Consider the following 22,500-nt stretch of genomic DNA (forward strand, 5'->3'; position numbering starts at 1 on the left):
CCAGGCACAGGTTGGCACTGGTCGCTGCCGCATGGAACCCATCCGAACCAAAGTTATATGTGCTGGCGAGGGAGGGTGGAGAAGGGGGAGAAAGAGAAGAGAGAGAGAGAGAGAGAGAGAGAGAGAGAGAGAGAGAGAGAGAGAGAGAGAGAGAGAGAGAGAGAGAGAGAGAGAGAGAGAGAGAGAGAGAGAGAGGGAGAGAGGAGGGAGGAGAGGGAGAGAGAGAGAGAGAGAGAGAGAGAGAGAGAGAGGGAGAGGGAGAGAGGAGGGAGGAGAGGGAGGAGAGGGAGAGAGATAGAGATAGAGACAGAGACAAATATTGTTAGCTCAAACTGCACCATTACTGACTCTAGCAAAAACAACAAGGGCATTCCAAAAAGGATCCATTCTAGAATGCCAGGCAAACATAACATTGTGAGTGGTTTAGAACTATAGAACTGTAGTTTAGAACACTGTGCGCAGTTTAGAACTGTAGTTTATAATTTTGTGAATAGTTTAGAACTGTAGAACTGCAGTTAAGAACTTTGTGATTAGTTTAGAACTGTATCTACCTCAGATCTTGACCGTTGTCATCGGATGAGACGTCATCGATGTGGACCTGGTCACACTCCTAAAATACAGAGAAGAGATTAATTGAGGTTAGACCCATACAACCGCATTCCCATGCATAATTAACAATAATCCACATCATCAACTTGATAAAACGATTCACAGCAAACATTTTACATAACACTTTTTAAGAGAGCAAAATAGCTTTTTTTCCCCTTCAAGTTATTTGAAGTTTTCATTGACTGAGGATTTCCAACCTATTGAAATCCCTCGATCCCCCCACCCTTCAAATCAGTATTCCACTCATTTTCTTGTCCACTTGCTTCCTCCTTAGAAAAAGAAAGCTCATAGCCTTGTCTCAAATGGCACCCTATCCCCTACTACTTTTGACCAGGGCCCATAGGGGAATAGGTTGCCATTTGAGATGTAGCTATGATGATTACTGGTTCTGGCCGTACGGCCCACCAGACTCCGACCACTTGGGGCGTCCCTAGATATGCCTATCCTCAGACACAACCAAATAAACCCTGATCCTCTGATCCAAACACTCATCCGCTGGGTGGTTGATTAGCCATGTGTGGGAACAGACTAATTGGAATTTTATTTGGGGGTACGTAGACCACTTTTCGTTTGAACCGTTGAAACGAAGAACCATATATTCAATGCAATTGGAGAGAGTAGGGGAGGGGAGAGAAGAGAAGGGGAGAGGAGAGGAGAGGAGGAGAGGGGAGGGGAGGGGAGAGAAGAGAAGAGGAGGGAAGAGGAGAGGAGAGGAGAGGGGAGAGAAGAGGAGGGGAGAGGAGAGGAGGAGAGAAGATGAGGAGGGGGAGGGGAGAGGAGAGGAGAGGAGGAGAGAAGAGGAGGGAGGGAGAATAAAGATAGCCATGGTGTTTATGGCAGCATCTGTGTCTGTGTGCGTGTGTGTGTGTATGTGTTTGTGTGTGTACGTTCATTTGTGCATGCGTGTGTGTATCCATGTCTGTGTGTGTGTGCATGTTTGTGTATGCTTCCATGTGTGTGTCAGTCTGGGTATGCTTCCATGTGTGTTTGTGTGTCTGTCTGCATGCGTCCATGTTCTTCCTGTGTGTGCTTCACTTCCCCTGCAGGCCTGGCTGGTGTTGGAGAGGCTGAGGGATTCTGCAGCTCTCTCTGATTCAGCCTCTCCTCAGTAACACAATCCAGACGTTCTGCTAAATGTAACCTACTAGAAAAATTGAACCTGATGCTAACCGCCAATGAAATTATGACCTCTGATTGCTGCTGCGCCACACACCAACACAGCCCTGAGGCTCTCTCTCTCTCTCTCTCTCTCTCTCTCTCTCTCTCTCTCTCTCTCTCTCTCTCTCTCTCTCTCTCTCTCTCTCTCTCTCTCTCTCTCTCTCTCTCTCTCTCTCTCTCTCTCTCTCTTTCTCTCTCTATCACTGGAGAAAGCAAACTGAAAATCTGTTATTAGTTTTCCATTTATAGGAGTGCTCCACTAGCTCCCCCCTCCTCTCCTCAATCTCCTCCCTCTCCTCCCCTCCTCTCCCTCCTCCCTCCCCTTTCTCCTCAGATAGTTCTACATTTGAGGGAGTCCAGGCGGTCATTGTCATTAAGAATTTGTTCTTAATTGACTTGATTAAATAAAGGTTGAATAAATATATAAAATCTAAGGAGAAGCAAGTTCAATTAATGATTAAAAGCATGATTTGATTGATGTAAGCTTCAGTTATACGAGAACTCAGATCATTGATCATTTAACCTTTTAATTTATAAGGAATAACGCACCTGTGCATCTGATCTGAACCCGAAATCACTCAAACATTTAATTCCTGCAGAGAGTTAAGTGGTTGTGTAACTACATGGTGAAAAGGTTAAGTCCTCACCTATTTTAAGTTTCTATTAAAACATTTCTCCTGGAAGTTGAAACAAAGGAAGGAGGGAGTTTAAATTCCTTTGGGTTTATAGAATGAAACATTCTTTCCCGCCTTTTAAGCTTTTTAATTAGCTTTCCGGCGTGCGTTAAGACACCCAAACAGAGAAAGGATTTCCTTGTTTTAAGTCCATCTGAACGAGGCCAAACGCTGACGTTATTGCATTCCTGCCTAATGCTATAGCAGGGGTAGGGGTAAGGGCTTTGGACCGTAAACCTTTTTATTTCACTGGTTCCCCTCTGAACAAATTTTTCATCTCCCTAGATTTGTGGGGAAAGGGAGGAGGAGGAGGAGGAGGTGGAGGAGGAGAGGGAGACGTGAGGAGAAACTCAAAACAGCTGTTCAGTAACCGAATTAAAATCTTGACCCCCCCAACCCCTGCTCTAATGCTGCCTGCCATTCTCAGCCAAGCCCTCTCCCTGAGAGTCCCACATCCAAAGAGGAAAAGACTTTGACCCTTTGACCTCCTCTTCTCCTCTCTGGGGCTCCAGAGCCCCACAATAAAGGGGTGGAGATTGGGAGGAGAAGGGGGGAGGACAGCGTGGGAGGGGGGGGGGGTAGAATGACCTCACATGGAGAGAGAGAGAGAGAGAGAGAGAGAGAGAGAGAGAGAGAGAGAGAGAGAGAGAGAGAGAGAGAGAGAGAGAGAGAGAGAGAGAGAGAGCTACGTTCTAAAAGATGGACTGCCAACTGGAGGACCTCCTAGCGTTGTGTGTTGTAATGGGTTTCTAGACAGACGGTCACTATGTAGTGTGTGCGTGTGTGTGTGTGTGTGTGTGTGTGTGTGTGTGTGCAAGTGTGTGTGTGTCTGGGTGTGTGTGTATGTATTTATGTGTGTGCGTGTGTGTGTCTAATGGTTGGGGTGAGCAACATTTGATACAAGGTCTGGATGTATGACCAGGGTCTAATTCAGGACAAGAAGACTTTTGGTCATAATTTGTTCTCACTAACAAAAACACGCACACACATTCTTAACCACTTTAAAATCAATCATCATGTGTTTTATCAATTAGGTCTAACAGATGCTTAGCTGAATGTTTTAAACAGAACCCAACAACAACTCATATGGAACAATATGATAGAGTTCAGGAAGGTCTGGAACAATATGATAGAGTTCAGGAAGGTCTGGAACAATATGATAGAGTTCAGGAAGGTCTGGAACAATATGATAGAGTTCAGGAAGGTCTGGAACAATATGATAGAGTTCAGGAAGGTCTGGAACAATATGATAGAGTTCAGGAAGGTCTGGAACAATATGATAGAGTTCAGGAAGGTCTGGAACAATATGATAGAGTTCAGGAAGGTCTGGAACAATATGATAGAGTTCAGGAAGGTCTGGAACAATATGATAGAGTTCAGGAAGGTCTGGAACAATATGTTTCAGTGTCATGTATTGACTATGCTACATAACTATTTGATCTCTCTCTAATGCATGTTTTAATGTTTTATCTGCATGGCACATCCAGGGCCGAGTTTCATTGAAAAATGTAGGATAAACATTTCAGCTGGTGTTTTTTGGTCTGTGTGTGTGTGTGTGTGTGTGTGTGTGTGTGTGTGTGTGTGTGTGTGTGCGTGTGTGTGTCCGTTCCTGCATGCGCTCTCTTTTTATTTTCCAGCCTTGTCTGCTGCTGTGGTGAATCACTCTGTGTTTACATAGCCCTTTTAATTCACCGGGTTTTATTACGACACACAATTAACAGTTGTGTTACTAGTGGGGCCCAGCCCTGCCTGGCTCGGCCCCGGACCCCCAGGAAGGGAGGGCTAGAGGGGCCAGAGGAATGCACAGCCTTCCACAATTAGTGCTCCCTGCTGGGGCTGGGATGAAGCCATGACCAGCCTCTCTGGTAGTCTGCTGTGGATCTAATGGTGGTGGCGTGGAGGAAAAGGTCTTACAGTAACTCTCTCTCAGTGACACACTGACTGCCTCCCAAAAGGCACGGGCCCTGTTCAAAAGTAGTGCACTTTGTAGGAAATAGGGTGCCATTTAAAGTTCCATTTGGAACGCACCCACTCATTAGAAGCCACTTGTTAAGGCCTCGTAAACACCACAGAGTCTAACAACCAGGAATTAGGGTGGTTAGGTTAGGGAGCTACTGTAGTGGGTAGGGGTTAAGGGTTAGTTCCTGGTGGTTAGGGAGATGGAGAGGTGAGTGAGTGAGTGAGTGAGTGACTGAGTGGGTGTGAAAGTGGGTGAATGAGTGGGTGAGTGAGGGGGTGAGTGAGTCAACGAGTGAGTGAGTGATTGAGTGAGTGAGTGGGTGAGCAAGTGGGTGAGTGAGTGGGTGAGTGAGGGGGTGAGTGAATGAGGGGGTGAGTGACTGGGTGTGTGAGTGAGTGAGTGAGTGAGTGAGTGATTGAGTGAACGAGTGAGTGGGTGAGTGAATGGGTGGGTGAGTGTGAGGGTGGGTGGGTGAGTCAGCGAGTGAGTGGGTGAGTGAGTGGGTGAGTGAGAGGCTAGGTGAGTCAGCGAGTGAGTGAGTGAGTGAGTGAGTGAGTGAGAGAGTGAGTGAGGGGGTGAGTAGGTGAGTGAGTGGGTTAGTGAGTGAGAGGGTGGGTGGGTGGGTGGATGAGTCAGCGAGTGAGTGAGTGGGTGAGTGAGTGAGTGAGTGAGTGAGTGAGTGGGTGAGTGAGTGAGTGAGTGAGTGAGTGAGTGAGTGAGTGAGTGAGTGAGTGAGTGAGTGAGTGAGTGAGAGGATTGGTGAGTCAGCGAGTGAGTGAGTGAGTGAGTGAGTGGGTGAGTGGGTGAATGAGTGGGAGACTGAGTGGCATTATAATCAGACAATGGTCTGAATCCCCTCATACAGTACTGTTCTCCCCTCACCAAGCTGTGGTCCTCACAAAACCTAAAATCACCACTAACTGACTCCATATGGTCCTAGTATACACACAGACCCTCCCCTCGCAATTATTCCTTCTGCAAACACTTGGTCTTTCTGTTTCATTCATTAGGCCTTCTTTCTCTTTTATTTTCTTTGTCCATTAATCTGCTTGTCTTCAGTTTGAGAAGAAGTAAAAACTAGGGAGCAGGAGAAGAGAGGAAGCTACTGTCTGAAAAAAGGAAGGAAGAGAGGAAGCTACTGTCTGAACAAAGGAAGGAAGAGAGGAAGCTACTGTCTGAACAAAGGAAGGAAGAGAGGAAGCTACTGTCTGAACAAAGGAAGGAAGAGAGGAAGCTACTGTCTGAACAAAGGAAGGAAGAGAGGAAGCTACTGTCTGAACAAAGGAAGGAAGAGAGGAAGCTACTGTCTGAACAAAGGAAGGAAGAGAGGAAGCTACTGTCTGAACAAAGGAAGGAAGAGAGGAAGCTACTGTCTGAACAAAGAAGGGATATAAATACCTTTCAAACCTCTCCATTGTTCTATAGTCTCTCTCTCTCTCTCTCTCTCTCTCTCTCTCTCTCTCTCTCTCTCTCTCTCTCTCTCCTCTCTGTCTCTCTCTCTGTCTCTCTCTCTCTCCCACTCCCACTCCCCCTCTCTCTCTCTCTCTTTCTCTCTCTCTACACCTCCTTCTCCCACTCCTATTCCCCCCTCTCTTTCTCTCTCTCTCGCTCTCTTTCTCTCTCTCTACATCACCTTCTCCCACCCCCTCTCTCTCTCTCTTTCTCTCTCTCTACACCTCCTTCTCCCACTCCTATTCCCTCTCTCTCCTCTCTCTCTCTCTCTCTCTCTCTCTCTCTCTCTCTCTCTCTCTCTCTCTCTCTCTCTCGCTCTCTCTCTCTCCTGTCCTTTAATTTTAGAGGAAGAGGGTATCAGAGGGCTCTTTGTTCCCGTGGCGATGGTCTGTCATGAAGCAATCAGCATGGAGCGACTGAGTCTTCCTGTAGTCCAGAGGAAGAGAGTGACTAACCCGGGGGAGAGATACAGACAGACAGAGGATGAGAAGGTGAGAGAAAAATTGCTAGAGGGAGAGAGAGTGAAATAAAAAAAAGAGCTGCACAATGCTATCTAAACTTTCCAAATTTTTTTCTCCCTTTTATAGACACAGGAAAGCATTTTATGCCTGGCTTCCTGTGCCCTCAATTTATAACCCCAAAGCCTCTGAGCTGTTGACAACAGGGACAGTCTTTTTGCTCTTTTACAAACTCTCTCTCCCCTCTCATCCTACACTCTCTCGCATTCTACTCTCTCTCTCTCTCTCTTCCCTGTTCTCTCTCTCTCATTTTACTATTTTTCTACCTGTCTCACGCTCTCTTCGCTGTTCTCTCTCTCTTCAGGTGAGTAGCGGGGAGGGGGAGGTAACTAACAAAGCCACAGTGTGAGCTTCTCTAGCTAACAGCCGTCATCACACAGAGAGAGCATTCCTCCTGGCCCTACTAATTCCATGTGAAAAAGGCCCATCCATGGTTCGCACGTTCTCAATGCTGCCTCTCTACCTATCCACTGGCAGCCTCTGTCATCCCCCCTATCTGAAGAGGGACAGAAGGGGTGTGTGTGTGTGGGTTGGGAGGGGTGGTCCTCCACCGTGACCACAACTGTCCTCTCTCCGTTCCCACCAACAGGTACCCCTGGCTGGGGGGTGAAGCAGGGAGGGGATAGGGGGTGGAGGGTGGAGGTGGGTGATTACCTAGGGGGGTCAGTGACAGGATGTTGGGAACAAAGAGCAGTTCTTCAGACCCACTTTATTCCAATCCACAACCTGTGCTTGAACAGTCACGGAATTCAAACAGCCAAACAAAGCACAGGAATATATTCTCTCATACCTGCTTCACATCAATTCACACGATTCACACAGAGAGAAGGAGAGAGAGCGAGAGAGAGAGAGCGAGAGAGAGAGAGAGAGAGAGAGAGAGAGAGAGAGAGAGAGAGAGAGAGAGAGAGAGAGACAGAGAGAGAGAGACAGAGAGAGAGAGAGAGAGAGAGAGAGAGAGAGAGAGAGAGAGAGAGAGAGAGAGAGAGAGAGAGAGAGAGAGAGAGAGAGAGAGAGAGAGAGAGAGAGAGAGAGAGAGAGAGAGAGAGAGAGAGAGAGAGAGAGAGAGAGAGAGAGAGAGAGAGAGAGAGAGAGAGAGAGAGAGAGAGAGAGAGAGAGAGAGAGAGAGAGAGAGAGAGAAACAGAGAGAGACAGGGACAAAGATCGAAATATCTAAAACTATGGATTACAATTTCATTCCAATGATAGATCCAGCACATTTTTGGGGGGGGAAATCATTATTTGTTATTTATACCTTCCCATATCTGATTAATATATGGGTTCAAAGCCAAGCTGGAGATATGATGGTGTATCGAATCTCAAACATTTCTACATTTTTCATTTTTATCCAAACTCGTCTGGTTGTGGGATTGGTGTCGACAATCCCTCTTGTTCTTCTTCCTCTCTCTCTCGCTCTCTTTTGTTTTCTCTCGCTCTTTCTTTCTCTCTCTCTCTCTCTCTCTCTCTCTCTTCTTCGCTCTCTCTTCATCTCCTCTCCTTCCCGCTCTCGATTTCTCTCCTCCCTTCTTTGGAGGGCTTTATTGGCATGGGAAATGTGTGTTAACATTGCAAAAGCAAGTGAAATAGATAATAAACAAAAGTGAAATAAACAACAAAATATTAACAGTAAACATTACACTCACAAGATTCAAAGGAATAGAGACATTTCAAATGTCATATTATGTATATATACAGTGGTATAATGATGTGCAAATAGTTAAAGTACAAAAGGGAAAATAAATAAACATAAATATGGGTTGTATTTACAATGGTGTTTGTTCTTCACTGGTTACCCTTTTCTTGTGGCAACAGGTCACAAATCTTGCTGCTGTGATGGCACACGGTGGTATATCACCCAATAGATATGGGAGTTTATAAAAAATTGCTTAAAAATATATATATATTTGTGAGTCTGTGTAATCTGAGGGAAATATGTGTGCCACCTCATTTTGTGGGCAGTGTGCACATAGCTTGTCTTCTCTTGAGAGCCAGGTTGGCCTACGGCAGCCTCTCTCAATAGCAAGACTATAATCACTAAGTCTGTAATGTACCCCCCCCCCCTTCTCTTTCTCTCTCTCTAACACAGGACAAGAAGACTATTGTTAAAAACCACAATTTATCATCAGACAGTTAATAATGTTATATTTTCCACATACCCCCAACCCCTATCCCTTCCTACTGAGGAGCTGCTATGCAACAGTAGCAGTTAGTTAGGGAGGAGGGGGAGGATGGGGGAGGATGGGGGAGGATGGGGGAGAATGTGAGGAGGGGAGGAGGGGAGGATGGGGGAGAAATGTTGAGGTCAGGGGAGGGGGATGGGGGAGTAATGTTGAGGTAGGGGAGGAGGGGGAGGATGGGGGAGTAATGTTGAGGTAGGGGAGGGGGGAGGATGGGGGAGTAATGTTGAGGTCAGGGGAGGGGGAGGATGGGGGAGTAATGTTGAGGTCAGGGAGGGGGAGGATGGGGGAGTAAGGTTGAGGTCAGGGGAGGGGGAGGATGGGGGAGTAATGTTGAGGTCAGGGGAGGGGGAGGATGGGGGAGTAATGTTGAGGTAGGGAGGGGGAGGATGGGGGAGTAATGTTGAGGTAGGGGAGGGGGGGATGGGGGGAGAATTGAGGTAGGGGAGGAGGGGGAGGATGGGGGAGTAATGTTGAGGTCAGGGGAGGGGGGATGGGGAGAATGTTGAGGTCAGGGGAGGAGGGGGAGGATGGGGGAGTAATGTTGAGGTCAGGGGAGGAGGGGGGAGGAGGGGGAGTAATGTTGAGGTCAGGGGAGGGGGGAGGATGGGGGGAGTAATGTTGAGGTCAGGGGAGGGGGAGGATGGGGGGAGTAATGTTGAGGTCAGGGGAGGGGGGGATGGATAATTGAGGTAGGGGAGGAGGAGGATGGGGGGAGTAATGTTGAGGTCAGGGAGGAGGGGGGAGGATGGGGGAGTAAGTTGAGGTCAGGGGAGGAGGGGGGAGGATGGGGGAGTAATGTTGAGGTAGGAGGGGGAGGATGGGGGAGTAATGTTGAGGTAGGGGAGGGGGAGGATGGGGGAGTAATGTTGAGGTCAGGGGAGGGGGAGGATGGGGGAGTAATGTTGAGGTAGGGGAGGAGGGGGGAGGATGGGAGTAAGAGGTCAGGGGGAGGAGGGGGGAGGATGGGGGGAGTAATGTTGAGGTCAGGGGAGGGGGGGAGGATGGGGGGAGTAATGGTGAGTCAGGGGAGGAGGGGGGAGGATGGGGGAGTAAGGAGGTAGGGAGGAGGGGGGAGGATGGGGAGTAATGTTGAGGTCAGGGGAGGGGGGAGGATGGGGGGAGAATGTGAGGAGGGGAGGGGGGAGGATGGGGGAGTAATGTTGAGGTCAGGGGAGGAGGGGGAGGATGGGGGGAGTAATGTTGAGTCAGGGAGGGAGGGGGAGGATGAGAATGTTGAGTAGGGGGGGGAGGATGGGGGAGAATGTTGAGTAGGGGAGGGGGGAGGGATGGGGGAGTAATGCGTGAGGTAGGGGAGGAGGATGGGGGAGTAATGTTGAGGTCAGGGGAGGGGGGAGGATGGGGGAGTAATGTTGAGGTCAGGGGAGGGGAGGAGGATGGGGGAGTAATGTTGAGGTCAGGGGAGGGGAGGGATGGGGGAGTAATGTTGAGGTCAGGGAGGGGGAGGATGGGGGAGTAATGTTGAGGTCAGGGGAGGGGAGGATGGGGGAGTAATGTTGAGGTCAGGGGAGGAGGGGAGGATGGGGGAGTAATGTTGAGGTCAGGGGAGGGGAGGAGGGGGATGGGGGGAGTAATGGTGAGGTCAGGGGAGGAGGGGGAGGATGGGGGAGTAATGTTGAGGTCATGGGAGGGGGAGGATGGGGGAGGAGGGGGAGTAATGTTGAGGTCAGGGGAGGGGGAGGAGGGGGATGGGGGAGTAATGTTGAGGTCAGGGGAGGAGGGGGAGGATGGGGGAGTAATGTTGAGGTCAGGGGAGGGGGGAGGATGGGGGGAGTAATGTTGAGGTCAGGAGGAGGGAGGATGGGGGAGCAATGTTGAGGTCAGGGGAGGAGGGGGATGGGGGGAGTAATGTTGAGGTCAGGGGAGGGGGAGGATGGGGGAGTAATGTTGAGGTCAGGGGAGGGGGAGGATGGGGGAGTAATGTTGAGGTCAGGGGAGGGGGGGGGATGGGGGAGTAATGTTGAGGTCAGGGAGGGGGAGGATGGGGGAGTAATGTTGAGGTCAGGGGAGGGGGAGGATGGGGGAGTAATGTTGAGGTCAGGGGAGGAGGGGGGAGGGGGATGGGGGGAGTAATGGTGAGGTCAGGGGAGGGGGAGGATGGGGGGAGTAATGTTGAGGTCAGGGGGAGGGAGGATGGGGGAGTAATGTTGAGGTCATGGGAGGGGGGAGGATGGGGGGGAGTAATGTTGAGGTCAGGGGAGGGGGGAGGATGGGGGAGTAATGTTGAGGTCAGGGGAGAGGGAGGATGGGGAGCAATGTTGAGGTCAGGGGAGGGGGAGGGGATGGGGGAGTAATGTTGAGGTCATGGGAGGGGAGGATGGGGGGAGTAATGTTGAGGTCAGGGGAGGAGGGGGGAGGATGGGGGGAGTAATGTTGAGGTCAGGAGGGGAGGATGGGGAGTAATGTTGAGGTCAGGGGAGGGGGAGGATGGGGGAGTAATGTTGAGGTCAGGGGAGGGGGGAGGATGGGGGAGTAATGTTGAGGTCAGGGGAGGAGGGGGAGGATGGGGGAGTAATGTTGAGGTCAGGGGAGGGGGGAGGATGGGGGGAGTAATGTTGAGGTCAGGGGAGGGGGAGGATGGGGGGAGTAATGTTGAGGTCAGGGGAGGAGGGGGAGGATGGGGAGTAATGTTGAGGTCAGGGGAGGAGGGGGAGGATGGGGGGAGTAATGTTGAGGTCAGGGGAGGAGGGGGGAGGATGGGGAGTAATGTTGAGGTCAGGGAGGAGGGGGAGGATGGGGGAGTAATGTTGAGGTCAGGGGAGGGGGGAGGATGGGGGGAGTAATGTTGAGGTCAGGGAGGGGGGAGGATGGGGGAGTAATGTTGAGGTCAGGGGAGGGGGAGGATGGGGGAGTAATGTTGAGGTCAGGGGAGGGGGGAGGATGGGGGAGTAATGTTGAGGTCAGGGGAGGGAGGATGGGGGAGTAATGTTGAGGTCAGGGAGGGGGAGGATGGGGGGAGTAATGTTGAGGTCAGGGGAGGGGGGAGGATGGGGGAGTAATGTTGAGGTCAGGGGAGAGGGGGAGGATGGGGGAGTAATGTTGAGGTCAGGGGAGGGGGAGGATGGGGAGTAATGTTGAGGTCAGGGGAGGGGGAGGATGGGGGAGTAATGTTGAGGTCAGGGGAGGAGGGGAGGATGGGGGAGTAATGTTGAGGTCAGGGGAGGGGGGGATGGGGGAGTAATGTTGAGGTCAGGAGGAGGAGGGGATGGGGAGTAATGTTGAGGTCAGGGGGGGGGGGGAGGATGGGGGAGTAATGTTGAGGTCAGGGGAGGAGGGAGGGATGGGGGAGTAATGTTGAGGTCAGGGGAGGGGGGAGGGGGATGGGGGAGGAATGTTGAGGTCAGGGGGAGGGGGAGGATGGGGGAGTAATGTTGAGGTCAGGGGAGGGGAGGATGGGGGAGTAATGTTGAGGTCAGGGAGGGGGAGGAGGATGGGGGAGTAATGTTGAGGTCAGGGGAGGGGGGAGGATGGGGGAGTAATGTTGAGGTCAGGGGAGGGAGGAGAGGATGGGGGAGTAATGGTGAGGTCAGGGAGGGAGGGGGGGATGGGGGGAGTAATGTTGAGGTCAGGGGAGGATGGGAGGATGGGGGAGTAATGTTGAGGTCAGGGGAGGAGGGGGAGGATGGGGGAGTAATGTTGAGGTCAGGGGAGGAGGGAGGGGATGGGGGAGTAATGTTGAGGTCAGGGAGGAGGGGGAGGATGGGGGGAGTAATGTTGAGGTCAGGGGGAGGGGAGGATGGGGGAGTAATGTTGAGGTCAGGGGGAGGGGGGAGGATGGGGGAGTAATGGTGAGGTCAGGGAGGGGGAGGATGGGGGAGTAATGTTGAGGTCAGGGGAGGGGAGGATGGGGAGTAATGTTGAGGTCAGGGAGGATGGGAGGATGGGGGAGGATGGGGGAGTAATGTTGAGGTCAGGGGAGGAGGGGAGGATGGGGGGAGTAATGTTGAGGTCAGGGAGAGGGGAGGATGGGGGAGGATGGGGGGAGTAATGTTGAGGTCAGGGAGGAGGGGGAGGATGGGGGGAGTAATGTTGAGGTCAGGGGGAGGGGAGGGGGATGGGGGAGTAATGTTGAGGTCAGGGGAGGGGGAGGATGGGGGAGTAATGTTGAGGTCATGGGAGGGGAGGATGGGGGGATGGGGGGAGTAATGTTGAGGTCAGGGGAGGGGGAGGAGGGGGGATGGGGAGTAATGGTGAGGTCAGGGGAGGGGGGAGGGGGATGGGGGGAGTAATGTTGAGGTCAGGGGGGAGGGGGAGGATGGGGGAGTAATGGTGAGGTCAGGGGAGGAGGGGGAGGATGGGGGAGTAATGTTGAGGTCAGGGGAGGAGGGGGAGGATGGGGGGAGTAATGTTGAGGTCAGGGGAGGAGGGGGGAGGATGGGGGAGTAATGTTGAGGTCAGGGAGGAGGGGGAGGATGGGGGGAGTAATGTTGCGGTCAGGGGAGGGGGAGGATGGGGGGAGTAATGTTGAGGTCAGGGGAGGGGGGATGGGGGGATGGGGGAGTAATGTTGAGGTCAGGGGGAGGAGGGGAGGATGGGGGGAGTAATGGTGAGGTCAGGGGAGGAGGGGGAGGATGGGGGAGTAATGTTGAGGTCAGGGGAGGAGGGGGAGGATGGGGGAGTAATGTTGAGGTCAGGGGAGGAGGGGGAGGATGGGGGAGTAATGGTGAGGTCAGGGGAGGAGGGGGGAGGATGGGGGGAGTAATGTTGAGGTCAGGGGAGGAGGGGGGAGGATGGGGGGAGTAATGTTGCGGTCAGGGGAGGGGGAGGATGGGGGAGTAATGTTGAGGTCAGGGGAGGGGGGATGGGGGGATGGGGGAGTAATGTTGAGGTCAGGGGAGGAGGGGGAGGATGGGGGGAGTAATGTTGAGGTCAGGGGAGGGGAGGATGGGGGAGTAATGTTGAGGTCAGGGGAGGGGGGAGGATGGGGGGAGTAATGCTGAGGTCAGGGAGGGGGGAGGATGGGGGAGTAATGTTGAGGTCAGGGGAGGGGGAGGATGGGGGAGTAATGTTGAGGTCAGGGAGGAGGGGAGGATGGGGGGAGTAATGTTGAGGTCAGGGAGGGGGAGGATGGGGGGAGTAATGTTGAGGTCAGGGGAGGAGGGGGAGGATGGGGGAGTAATGTTGAGGTCAGGGAGGGAGGATGGGGGGAGTAATGTTGAGGTCAGGAGGGGGAGGATGGGGGAGTAATGTTTAGGGTCAGGGGAGGGGGAGGATGGGGGGATGGGGGGAGTAATGTTGAGGTCAGGGGAGGGGGGAGGATGGGGGAGTAATGTTGAGGTCAGGGGAGGGGGGAGGATGGGGAGTAATGTTGAGGTCAGGGGAGGGGGGAGGATGGGGAGTAATGTTGAGGTCAGGGGAGGAGGGGAGGATGGGGGAGTAATGTTGAGGTCAGGGGAGGAGGGGGGAGGATGGGGGGAGTAATGTTGAGGTCAGGGGAGGGGGGAGGATGGGGAGTAATGTTGAGGTCAGGGGAGGGGGGAGGATGGGGGAGTAATGTTGAGGTCAGGGGAGGGGGAGGATGGGGGGAGTAATGTTGAGGTCAGGGGAGGAGGGGGAGGATGGGGGGAGTAATGTTGAGGTCAGGGGAGGGGGAGGATGGGGGAGTAATGTTGAGGTCAGGGGAGGGGGAGGATGGGGGGAGTAATGTTGAGGTCAGGGGAGGGGGAGGATGGGGGAGTAATGTTGAGGTCAGGGGAGGGGGAGGATGGGGGAGTAATGTTGAGGTTAGATGAGGGGGAGTAATGTTGAGAGAAAATAGACAGTCAGTTGAGACCAGTTTTTCCCTCTTTAGTCATTCCAAAACAAATCAGTGACTCCTCTGGGACTGAGTTGTGTCTCAAGTGGCACCAAAGTAGTGCACTACATAGGGAATAGGTTGCCATTTGTGACTGGGACTGTGACTCAGAGAGCTGTGTCCTGACCCACACTACACACTACCGCTCCCCACAGCTGTCTAGGCCAGGAGTAAGAAATAACAGACTGGCGCTAAAACACTAGCTTAACTGGTGCTAAAACATTAGCTTAACCTGTGCTAAAACATTTGCTTAACTGGCGCTAAAACACTAGCTTAACTGGTGCTAAAACATTAGCTTAACCTGTGCTAAAACATTTGCTTAACTGGTGCTAAAACATTAGCTTAACTGGCGCTAAAACATTAGCTTAACTGGTGCTAAAACATTAGCTTAACTGGCGCTAAAACATTAGCTTAACTGGTGCTAAAACACTAGCTTAATGAAAATTATGAGAGCAGACTGCTTGAATCAACTGGTGCTAAAACACCAGTTTAATGAAAAATATGAGAATAGACCGTTTCTTTTTTTTTTTTTTTTTTTTGTGTGTCTGTTTTTAGCCTTTTCAGGCTTTTTAGACTTTTTTGCAGCAAGCACTGGTAACATATCTGTGACAGCATTGCAGAGAAAGCCAAAAAGCCAAACTCTGTTTCAAATCTCTATTTCAAAAGCCCAAACAAAAGTAAAACCTTGCCACATAGATGAACTAAAGTCAAAGTGACCAACACTGGGCCGGTCCAGAGCTGTCTATCCTCTCTAATAAACCTGAGACCTCGTGGTGAAACGTTGTCTAATAAATTCACATGGAGCAGAATGTGCCTGTCCCTTTCACCTTTTACTAACAAAGCTGCAGCTTTCAGAACAGGAGGGCTCAGGAGAGAGATTCCCCAAGTTGTAAGTGCATTTAACAGTGAATTTCACAGCATCTCTCATGATAGCGTTCAGCGATGTGTGTGTGTGTGTGTGTGAGAGAGACTGTGTGTGTGCTTAGCACACTGGGAGAGTGACAGAGAACATTTCAACCCTCACACTGCAGTCTAGGAGCTATAAAATTACCTGCGTTCACAGTGTTGCTCCACAGGTATGTGTGTGTGTATCACTGTGTGTGCATATGTTTTGCCCCAGCATGTGTGTGTGTGCGTGCGCGTGTGTGTGAGTGTGTGTCGTGCAGGACGTGGAGGTATCGCTGTGCTAATTTAAAACATTCCCACCTCTGGAGGCCTCTCTCTCTCTCTCCTTGTCTCTCCTTGTCCCCCCCCCTCTCTCTCTTCTCTTTATTTCTCTCTCTCTCTCTCTCTCTCTCTCTCTCAATTTTCAATTTCAATTTAAGGGCTTTATTGGCATGGGAAACATATGTTTACATTGCCAAAGCAAGTGAAATGGATAAAGAAAAGTGAAATAAACGATAAAAACTGAACAGTAAATATTACACTCAAACAAGTTTCAAAATATTAGAGACATTTCAAATGTCATATTATGTCTATATACAGTGTTGTAACGATGGGCAAATAGTTAAAGTACAAAAGTGAAAATAAACAAACATAAATATGGGTTGTATTTAAAATGGTGTCACCGGTTGCCCTTTTCTTGTGGCAACAGGTTTCTCTCTCTGAGTGATTTGCCCCTATGGTCTCTGTAGTCCAGACCGGAATTATGGGTTGTTTTCTCACACAGTGAGTGGGGAGATTGCAGGTTGGTACCCCACTGAGAGGGCAACTCAAGGTGCTAAGTTAGGCTCAGAGCGGCTCCTGGTCCATTAAAGCCTACTCCATCTCGACCCATAGTTCTCTGTAATATTCCCAATGTTCCAGAGGAGCTGCCAATCTCTATCACGGTTTATGCTTTGTTTTACCGTGAAGTGTGTTGCGATTTTAAATGCACTTTAAATAACGTTTTGTTTAATTTAATTCTCAATGGGTTTCATTATACGCTATCCACTTCCTGAGGCTCCAAATTATAAGCCAAGTAATAATAATATGCCATTTAGCAGACGCTTTTATCCAAAGCGACTTACAGTCATGCGTGCATACATTTTTGTGTATGGGTGGTCCCGGGGATCGAACCCACTACCTTGGTGTTACAAGCGCCATGCTCTACCAGCTGAGCTAATGTGTTAATAACAAACCGAATGTAAAAAAATAACAATTTAATGTCATGCCAATTGGAAATTAACAGGCACATTTCAGTATTAGGAAAATACAAATTATCAAAGTTTTCAAATTTGATAGAAGTTATAAATTTGATCTACGTTACGTTTTCAAATTATATTGCATTCTCTGCCAATCTTTAAAAAAAATGTTTTTTACAGAACTCGATAATTTCAAATACATACAGACAGATACACATTTAAATACTGTAAAAATATATATATCCGCTTTGGTGCAATTTTCACAAGTATGTGGTACATTTTCACAACTCTAAACAGATCAAATCATAGTCACTTTTTCACCGAACATAATCAGTGTTTTACATTGCAATATGTTCATATAAAGTAATTGCCCTTCACAATGCCATGCTCAGATTACTTTTGATATGATTCTCTTTTCTTTTTGTTAAAATACATTTTACTATTACTTAAAGGTGCAATATGCAGAAATCGCTCCACCATTTTCTGGTTGCTAAAATTCTAATAGTTTGCCTAATTTCAGTTTATGTGACAAAACAAGCAGTTTATAGTGTAGAGAATCATTGTACCATCTAAACCACTGTGAAATATATTTTAAATAACCCAAAATATTTTATTTTCAGCTGTATGAAGCTGGCGTACAAGACCAAAAAACGAAACTTAAGAATAGGTAGAAATAGCGCACATAGAACAGATCTACTGCTTCTTAGACTTGCTTTCAATGAGAATTACAGATCTATAACTCCCATTTCTATGTGAATTTGGTCAGGTGGCCCAAAAAGTTACATATTGCGGCTTTAATCCGACTGCTCTTAATTGATGATCACTTAAGCATTTGGTATCCCTATAGATTTCACTTGTAAACTGGTTTGTCAACTACAGATTTTGAGAACTACAAAATGAAAATGTATGTCTGTAAAGTAGAAACATAAAAATATGACATATATATGATATATACTCGAATGTACTACTATGATGATAACTATTTTGACTTTACTTCACAGTACTTAAAAAAAAAAAAAAAGATATTTACAAGATCAGTAAAGAAGTTTCTGGGGGTATTTTTGATGGGTGTGTGTGGGGGTCACTGCTGTACTAGGTGTAATTGGCCAATACAGTACTGTAACACCATAATATAGGTTAATACAGTACTGTAATACTGTAATATAGGCAAATACTGTAATACCATAATATACAAGTGCCTTGCTCAAGGGCACATCGACAGATTTTTCACCTAGTCGGCTTGGAACCAGCGACCTTTCGGTTACTGGCACAACGCTCTTAACCACTAAGCTACCTGCCGCCCCATATAGGCCAATACAGTACTGTAATACCGTAATATAGGCCAATACAGTACTGTAATACTGTAATATAGGTTAATACAGTACTGTAATACCGTAATATAGGTTAATACAGTACTGTAATACCGTAATATAGGTTAATACAGTACTGTAATACCGTAATATAGGCTAATACAGTACCGTAGCATACTACATTCAAAGGGAAATTTTGAAACATACATCTTACATTTTTTGCTTTTGGATTAACTTGTTGTTAAAATAACTACATTGAGAAGATATCATTATGTTGTGATTTGGTGATATCTTAGATTGATGGTTGTGTGGTGAAAGATGTCTAGAAACAAAATTATACTTGTGAAAATAGTACCAAAGAGAGTGTGTATGTGTATGTGTGTGTGTGTACCGTATATGTGTGTGTGTGGTTGTGTGGGTGTGTATGTGTGCATGTGTGTGTGCGTGTGTGTGTGTGTGTGTGTGTGTGTGTGTGTGTGTGTGTGTGAATGGAGGTTGGTAAGTGTTGATAGAGCTTGGGACAACTCAGAGGAAAGTCATAAAAGGAAAGAGGCAATACCTAAGAGGTCAACAAGTATCAGTTACACCTCTCTCTCTCTCTCTCTCTCTCTCTCTCTCTCTCTCTCTCTCTCTCTCTCTCTGTCTCTCTCTCTCTCTGTCTCTCTCTCTCTCTGTCTCTGTCTCTCTGTCTCTCTCTCTCTCTATGTCTCTCTCTGTCTCTCTCTCTCTCTCTCTCTCTCTCTCTCTCTCTCTCTCTCTCTCTCTCTCTCTGTCTCTGTCTCTCTGTCTCTCTCTCTATGTCTCGCTCTGTCTCTCTCTCTCTCTCTCTCTGTCTCTCTCTCTGTCTCTTTCTCTGTCTCTCTCTGTCTCTCTCTGTCGCTCTGTCTCTCTCTCTCTGTCGCTCTCTCTCTCTCTCTCTCTCTCTCTCTCTCTCTCTCTCTCTCTCTCTCTCTCTCTCTCTCTGTGTCTCTCTCTTTTTCCTCACTCGCTCCTTAGGGACAGGCCCAAGACATTTGGCACCTCACCTACCACCCACCCCCCCACCACACAGACACATGTACGCACAGGAGTCAGTTGCACAACGTCACAACAACACAGTTAAACCACAGAAACTGAGATACACAACAACATAGTTAAACCACATAAACTAGGACACACAGCAACACAGTTAAACCACAGAAATTAGGATACACAACAACACAACAACACATCTGAACCACAGAAATTAGGACACACAACAACACAGCTAAACCACAGAAACTAGGATACACACAGACAATAAGCAGACCTTGAACGCAGGAGAAGGTAGCAGAGCGATGCGTGATTGCAATGTTTAGAGGCCTCAGACACAACCCTAATCATAGCACCCTATTCCCTATATAGCGCACTACTTTTGACCAGGGCACCATAGAGAATAGGGTACCATTTGGGACGCGACCCAAACATTATTATGTCTCTGTTTTAACTCAGTTAAAGTCAGGGCCAGTATGCTAAACCAGGTTGTTAAAAAAAATACTGGACAGACTAGATTAGACTTTTGACATTATTTTTTTTTTTTTATACTTTATGAAAATACAGTGGAGTTTTACTTTGGAGGAACAGTAAGTTACTGTAGGTGACATACACGCACGCATGCACGCACACGCACGCACACGCACGCACGCACGCACACGCACGCACACACACTGTGCGTTACAGCCACTAAGTCCTGACTCTGTGTTGCTGTACTGTCTCTTTACGTGCATTTCTGCACATGCTTAAATACATAACCGCTCACTGCTGTCTGCTCTGCTGTGCTAGCTGGTATTTATACTGGGCTACATATACATAACCGCTCACTGCTGTCTGCTCTGCTGTGCTAGCTGGTATTTATACTGGGCTACATATACATAACCGCTCACTGCTGTCTGCTCTGCTGTGCTAGCTGGTATTTATACTGGGCTACATATACATAACCGCTCACTGCTGTCTGCTCTGCTGTGCTAGCTGATATTTATACTGGGCTACATATACATAACCGCTCACTGCTGTCTGCTCTGCTGTGCTAGCTGGTATTTATACTGGGCTACATATACATAACCGCTCACTGCTGTCTGCTCTGCTGTGCTAGCTGGTATTTATACTGGGCTACATATACATAACCGCTCACTGCTGTCTGCTCTGCTGTGCTAGCTGGTATTTATACTGGGCTACATATACATAACCGCTCACTGCTGTCTGGTCTGCTGTGCTAGCTGGTATTTATACTGGGCTACATATACATAACCGCTCACTGCTGTCTGCTCTGCTGTGCTAGCTGGTATTTATACTGGGCTACATATACATAACCGCTCACTGCTGTCTGCTCTGCTGTGCTAGCTGGTATTTATACTGGGCTACATATACATAACCGCTCACTGCTGTCTACTCTGCTGTGCTAGCTGGTATTTATACTGGGCTACATATACATAACCGCTCACTGCTGTCTGCTCTGCTGTGCTAGCTGGTATTTATACTGGGCTACATATACATAACCGCTCACTGCTGTCTGCTCTGCTGTGCTAGCTGGTATTTATACTGGGCTACATATACATAACCGCTCACGGCTGTCTGCTCTGCTGTGCTAGCTGCTATTTATACTGGGCTACATATACATAACCGCTCACTGCTGTCTGCTCTGCTGTGCTAGCTGGTATTTATACTGGGCTACATATACATAACCGCTCACTGCTGTCTGCTCTGCTGTGCTAGCTGGTATTTATACTGGGCTACATATACATAACCGCTCACTGCTGTCTGCTCTGCTGTGCTAGCTGGTATTTATACTGGGCTACATATACATAACCGCTCACTGCTGTCTGCTCTGCTGTGCTAGCTGGTATTTATACTGGGCTACATATACATAACCGCTCACTGCTGTCTGCTCTGCTGTGCTAGCTGGTATTTATACTGGGCTACATATACATAACCGCTCACTGCTGTCTGCTCTGCTGTGCTAGCTGGTATTTATACTGGGCTACATATACATAACCGCTCACTGCTGTCTGCTCTGCTGTGCTAGCTGGTATTTATACTGGGCTACATATACATAACCGCTCACTGCTGTCTGCTCTGCTGTGCTAGCTGGTATTTATACTGGGCTACATATACATAACCGCTCACTGCTGTCTGCTCTGCTGTGCTAGCTGGTATTTATACTGGGCTACATATACATAACCGCTCACTGCTGTCTGCTCTGCTGTGCTAGCTGGTATTTATACTGGGCTACATATACATAACCGCTCACTGCTGTCTGCTCTGCTGTGCTAGCTGGTATTTATACTGGGCTACATATACATAACCGCTCACTGCTGTCTGCTCTGCTGTGCTAGCTGGTATTTATACTGGGCTACATATACATAACCGCTCACTGCTGTCTGCTCTGCTGTGCTAGCTGGTATTTATACTGGGCTACATATACATAACCGCTCACTGCTGTCTGCTCTGCTGTGCTAGCTGGTATTTATACTGGGCTACATATACATAACCGCTCACTGCTGTCTGCTCTGCTGTGCTAGCTGGTATTTATACTGGGCTACATATACATAACCGCTCACTGCTGTCTGCTCTGCTGTGCTAGCTGGTATTTATACTGGGCTACATATACATAACCGCTCACTGCTGTCTGCTCTGCTGTGCTAGCTGGTATTTATACTGGGCCTCTATGTAGCTCTGGTCACCGACTGTAAATCAGAGACAGAGAGGAAACACTGCTGGTCGCGCAGACCTCATTGTCCTATTGTATCCATTATTCCAATGGCACTCTATTCCTTACACTGTGAAGGGGTTACCGTGAATATTGACAGGGATTTACAGGCTGCTTGGTGGCAAGTAAAATTCTGCATGTCATATTTTACGATAATATCATATCGTAATGACACACAGTACAACACCATAAAATGCGCTGTATTATTACTGTAAAAAAAAATAAATAGTTAATGCTACCGTAATCGGAATGAATTAATAAATGAATGAAATTCATTGAGGGGAGGGGTTTGTATTTCACAGTATTTTACTGTAGTTATAAGTGATTAGTGCAATCAGGTTGGCAGCTAGGTAAAGTGTTCATATTTGGTGTTTTTCTAGAGGCCTTAACAAAGGCTTCCAAACTGGCAGTGACTACAGGGCAAAACAGACCAAAGGACATGGCAAATACTCAACCATTTAAGGTTAAAGACCCGCTGCCACTCCAATCTGTCTCCTATACAAATTGATGGGGCACTATAACCACATAGGAGTTTAAATTGGTACAGCATTCTCACTGATGGGAGGAACAAATATGGCTTCTTACAAGGCACGCCTCCAAACTAGCACCCACTAGTGATCAGAAGGTTTTTGGTGCTCCAAAGGTACGGTACGATACTGTATTCTGTGGGGTGGAATTACAGTACCGTTCGAAATACAGCAATTTCCCCACAATGCACCATAATTTACAGTATGCTGCAGTAAAACGTTTAAAACGTTTTTTTTACTGTTAATAATACCTAAAATTACCGTATAAATGACAGTTTTCCGTTACAGTGTATATAGCGCAGCACTTTTGACCAAAGCCCTATGGCGCCCTGTTCTTTATATAGCGCAGCACTTTTGACCAGAGCCCTATGGCGCACTGTTCTTTATATAGCGCAGCACTTTTGACCAGAGCCCTATGGCGCCCTGTTCTTTATATAGCGCAGCACTTTTGACCAA

The 22,500-nt window shown here is 48.4% G+C and overlaps 1 protein-coding gene across 17 annotated transcripts in view; it reads right to left on the bottom strand.

Moving 5' to 3' along the window:
* The window catches only part of LOC121569970 (eyes absent homolog 1), a 103,076-nt gene that overhangs the window by 9,031 nt on the left and 71,545 nt on the right, over nt 1–22,500 (bottom strand). For all 17 annotated transcript variants that reach the window (XM_041881365.2, XM_041881361.2, XM_041881360.2 and 14 more), the window contains 2 exons: nt 552–610; nt 1–62 (listed from right to left, as the gene is read on the bottom strand). The exon at nt 1–62 is cut by the window's left edge and continues 99 nt beyond it. In XM_041881365.2, coding sequence (XP_041737299.1) covers nt 1–62; nt 552–610 — 121 coding nt within the window. The remainder of the gene's footprint in view (nt 63–551; nt 611–22,500) is intronic.

Source organism: Coregonus clupeaformis, unplaced genomic scaffold (assembly GCF_020615455.1).
Source record: "Coregonus clupeaformis isolate EN_2021a unplaced genomic scaffold, ASM2061545v1 scaf0690, whole genome shotgun sequence".
In the NCBI taxonomy this organism is placed as follows: Eukaryota; Metazoa; Chordata; class Actinopteri; order Salmoniformes; family Salmonidae; genus Coregonus; species Coregonus clupeaformis.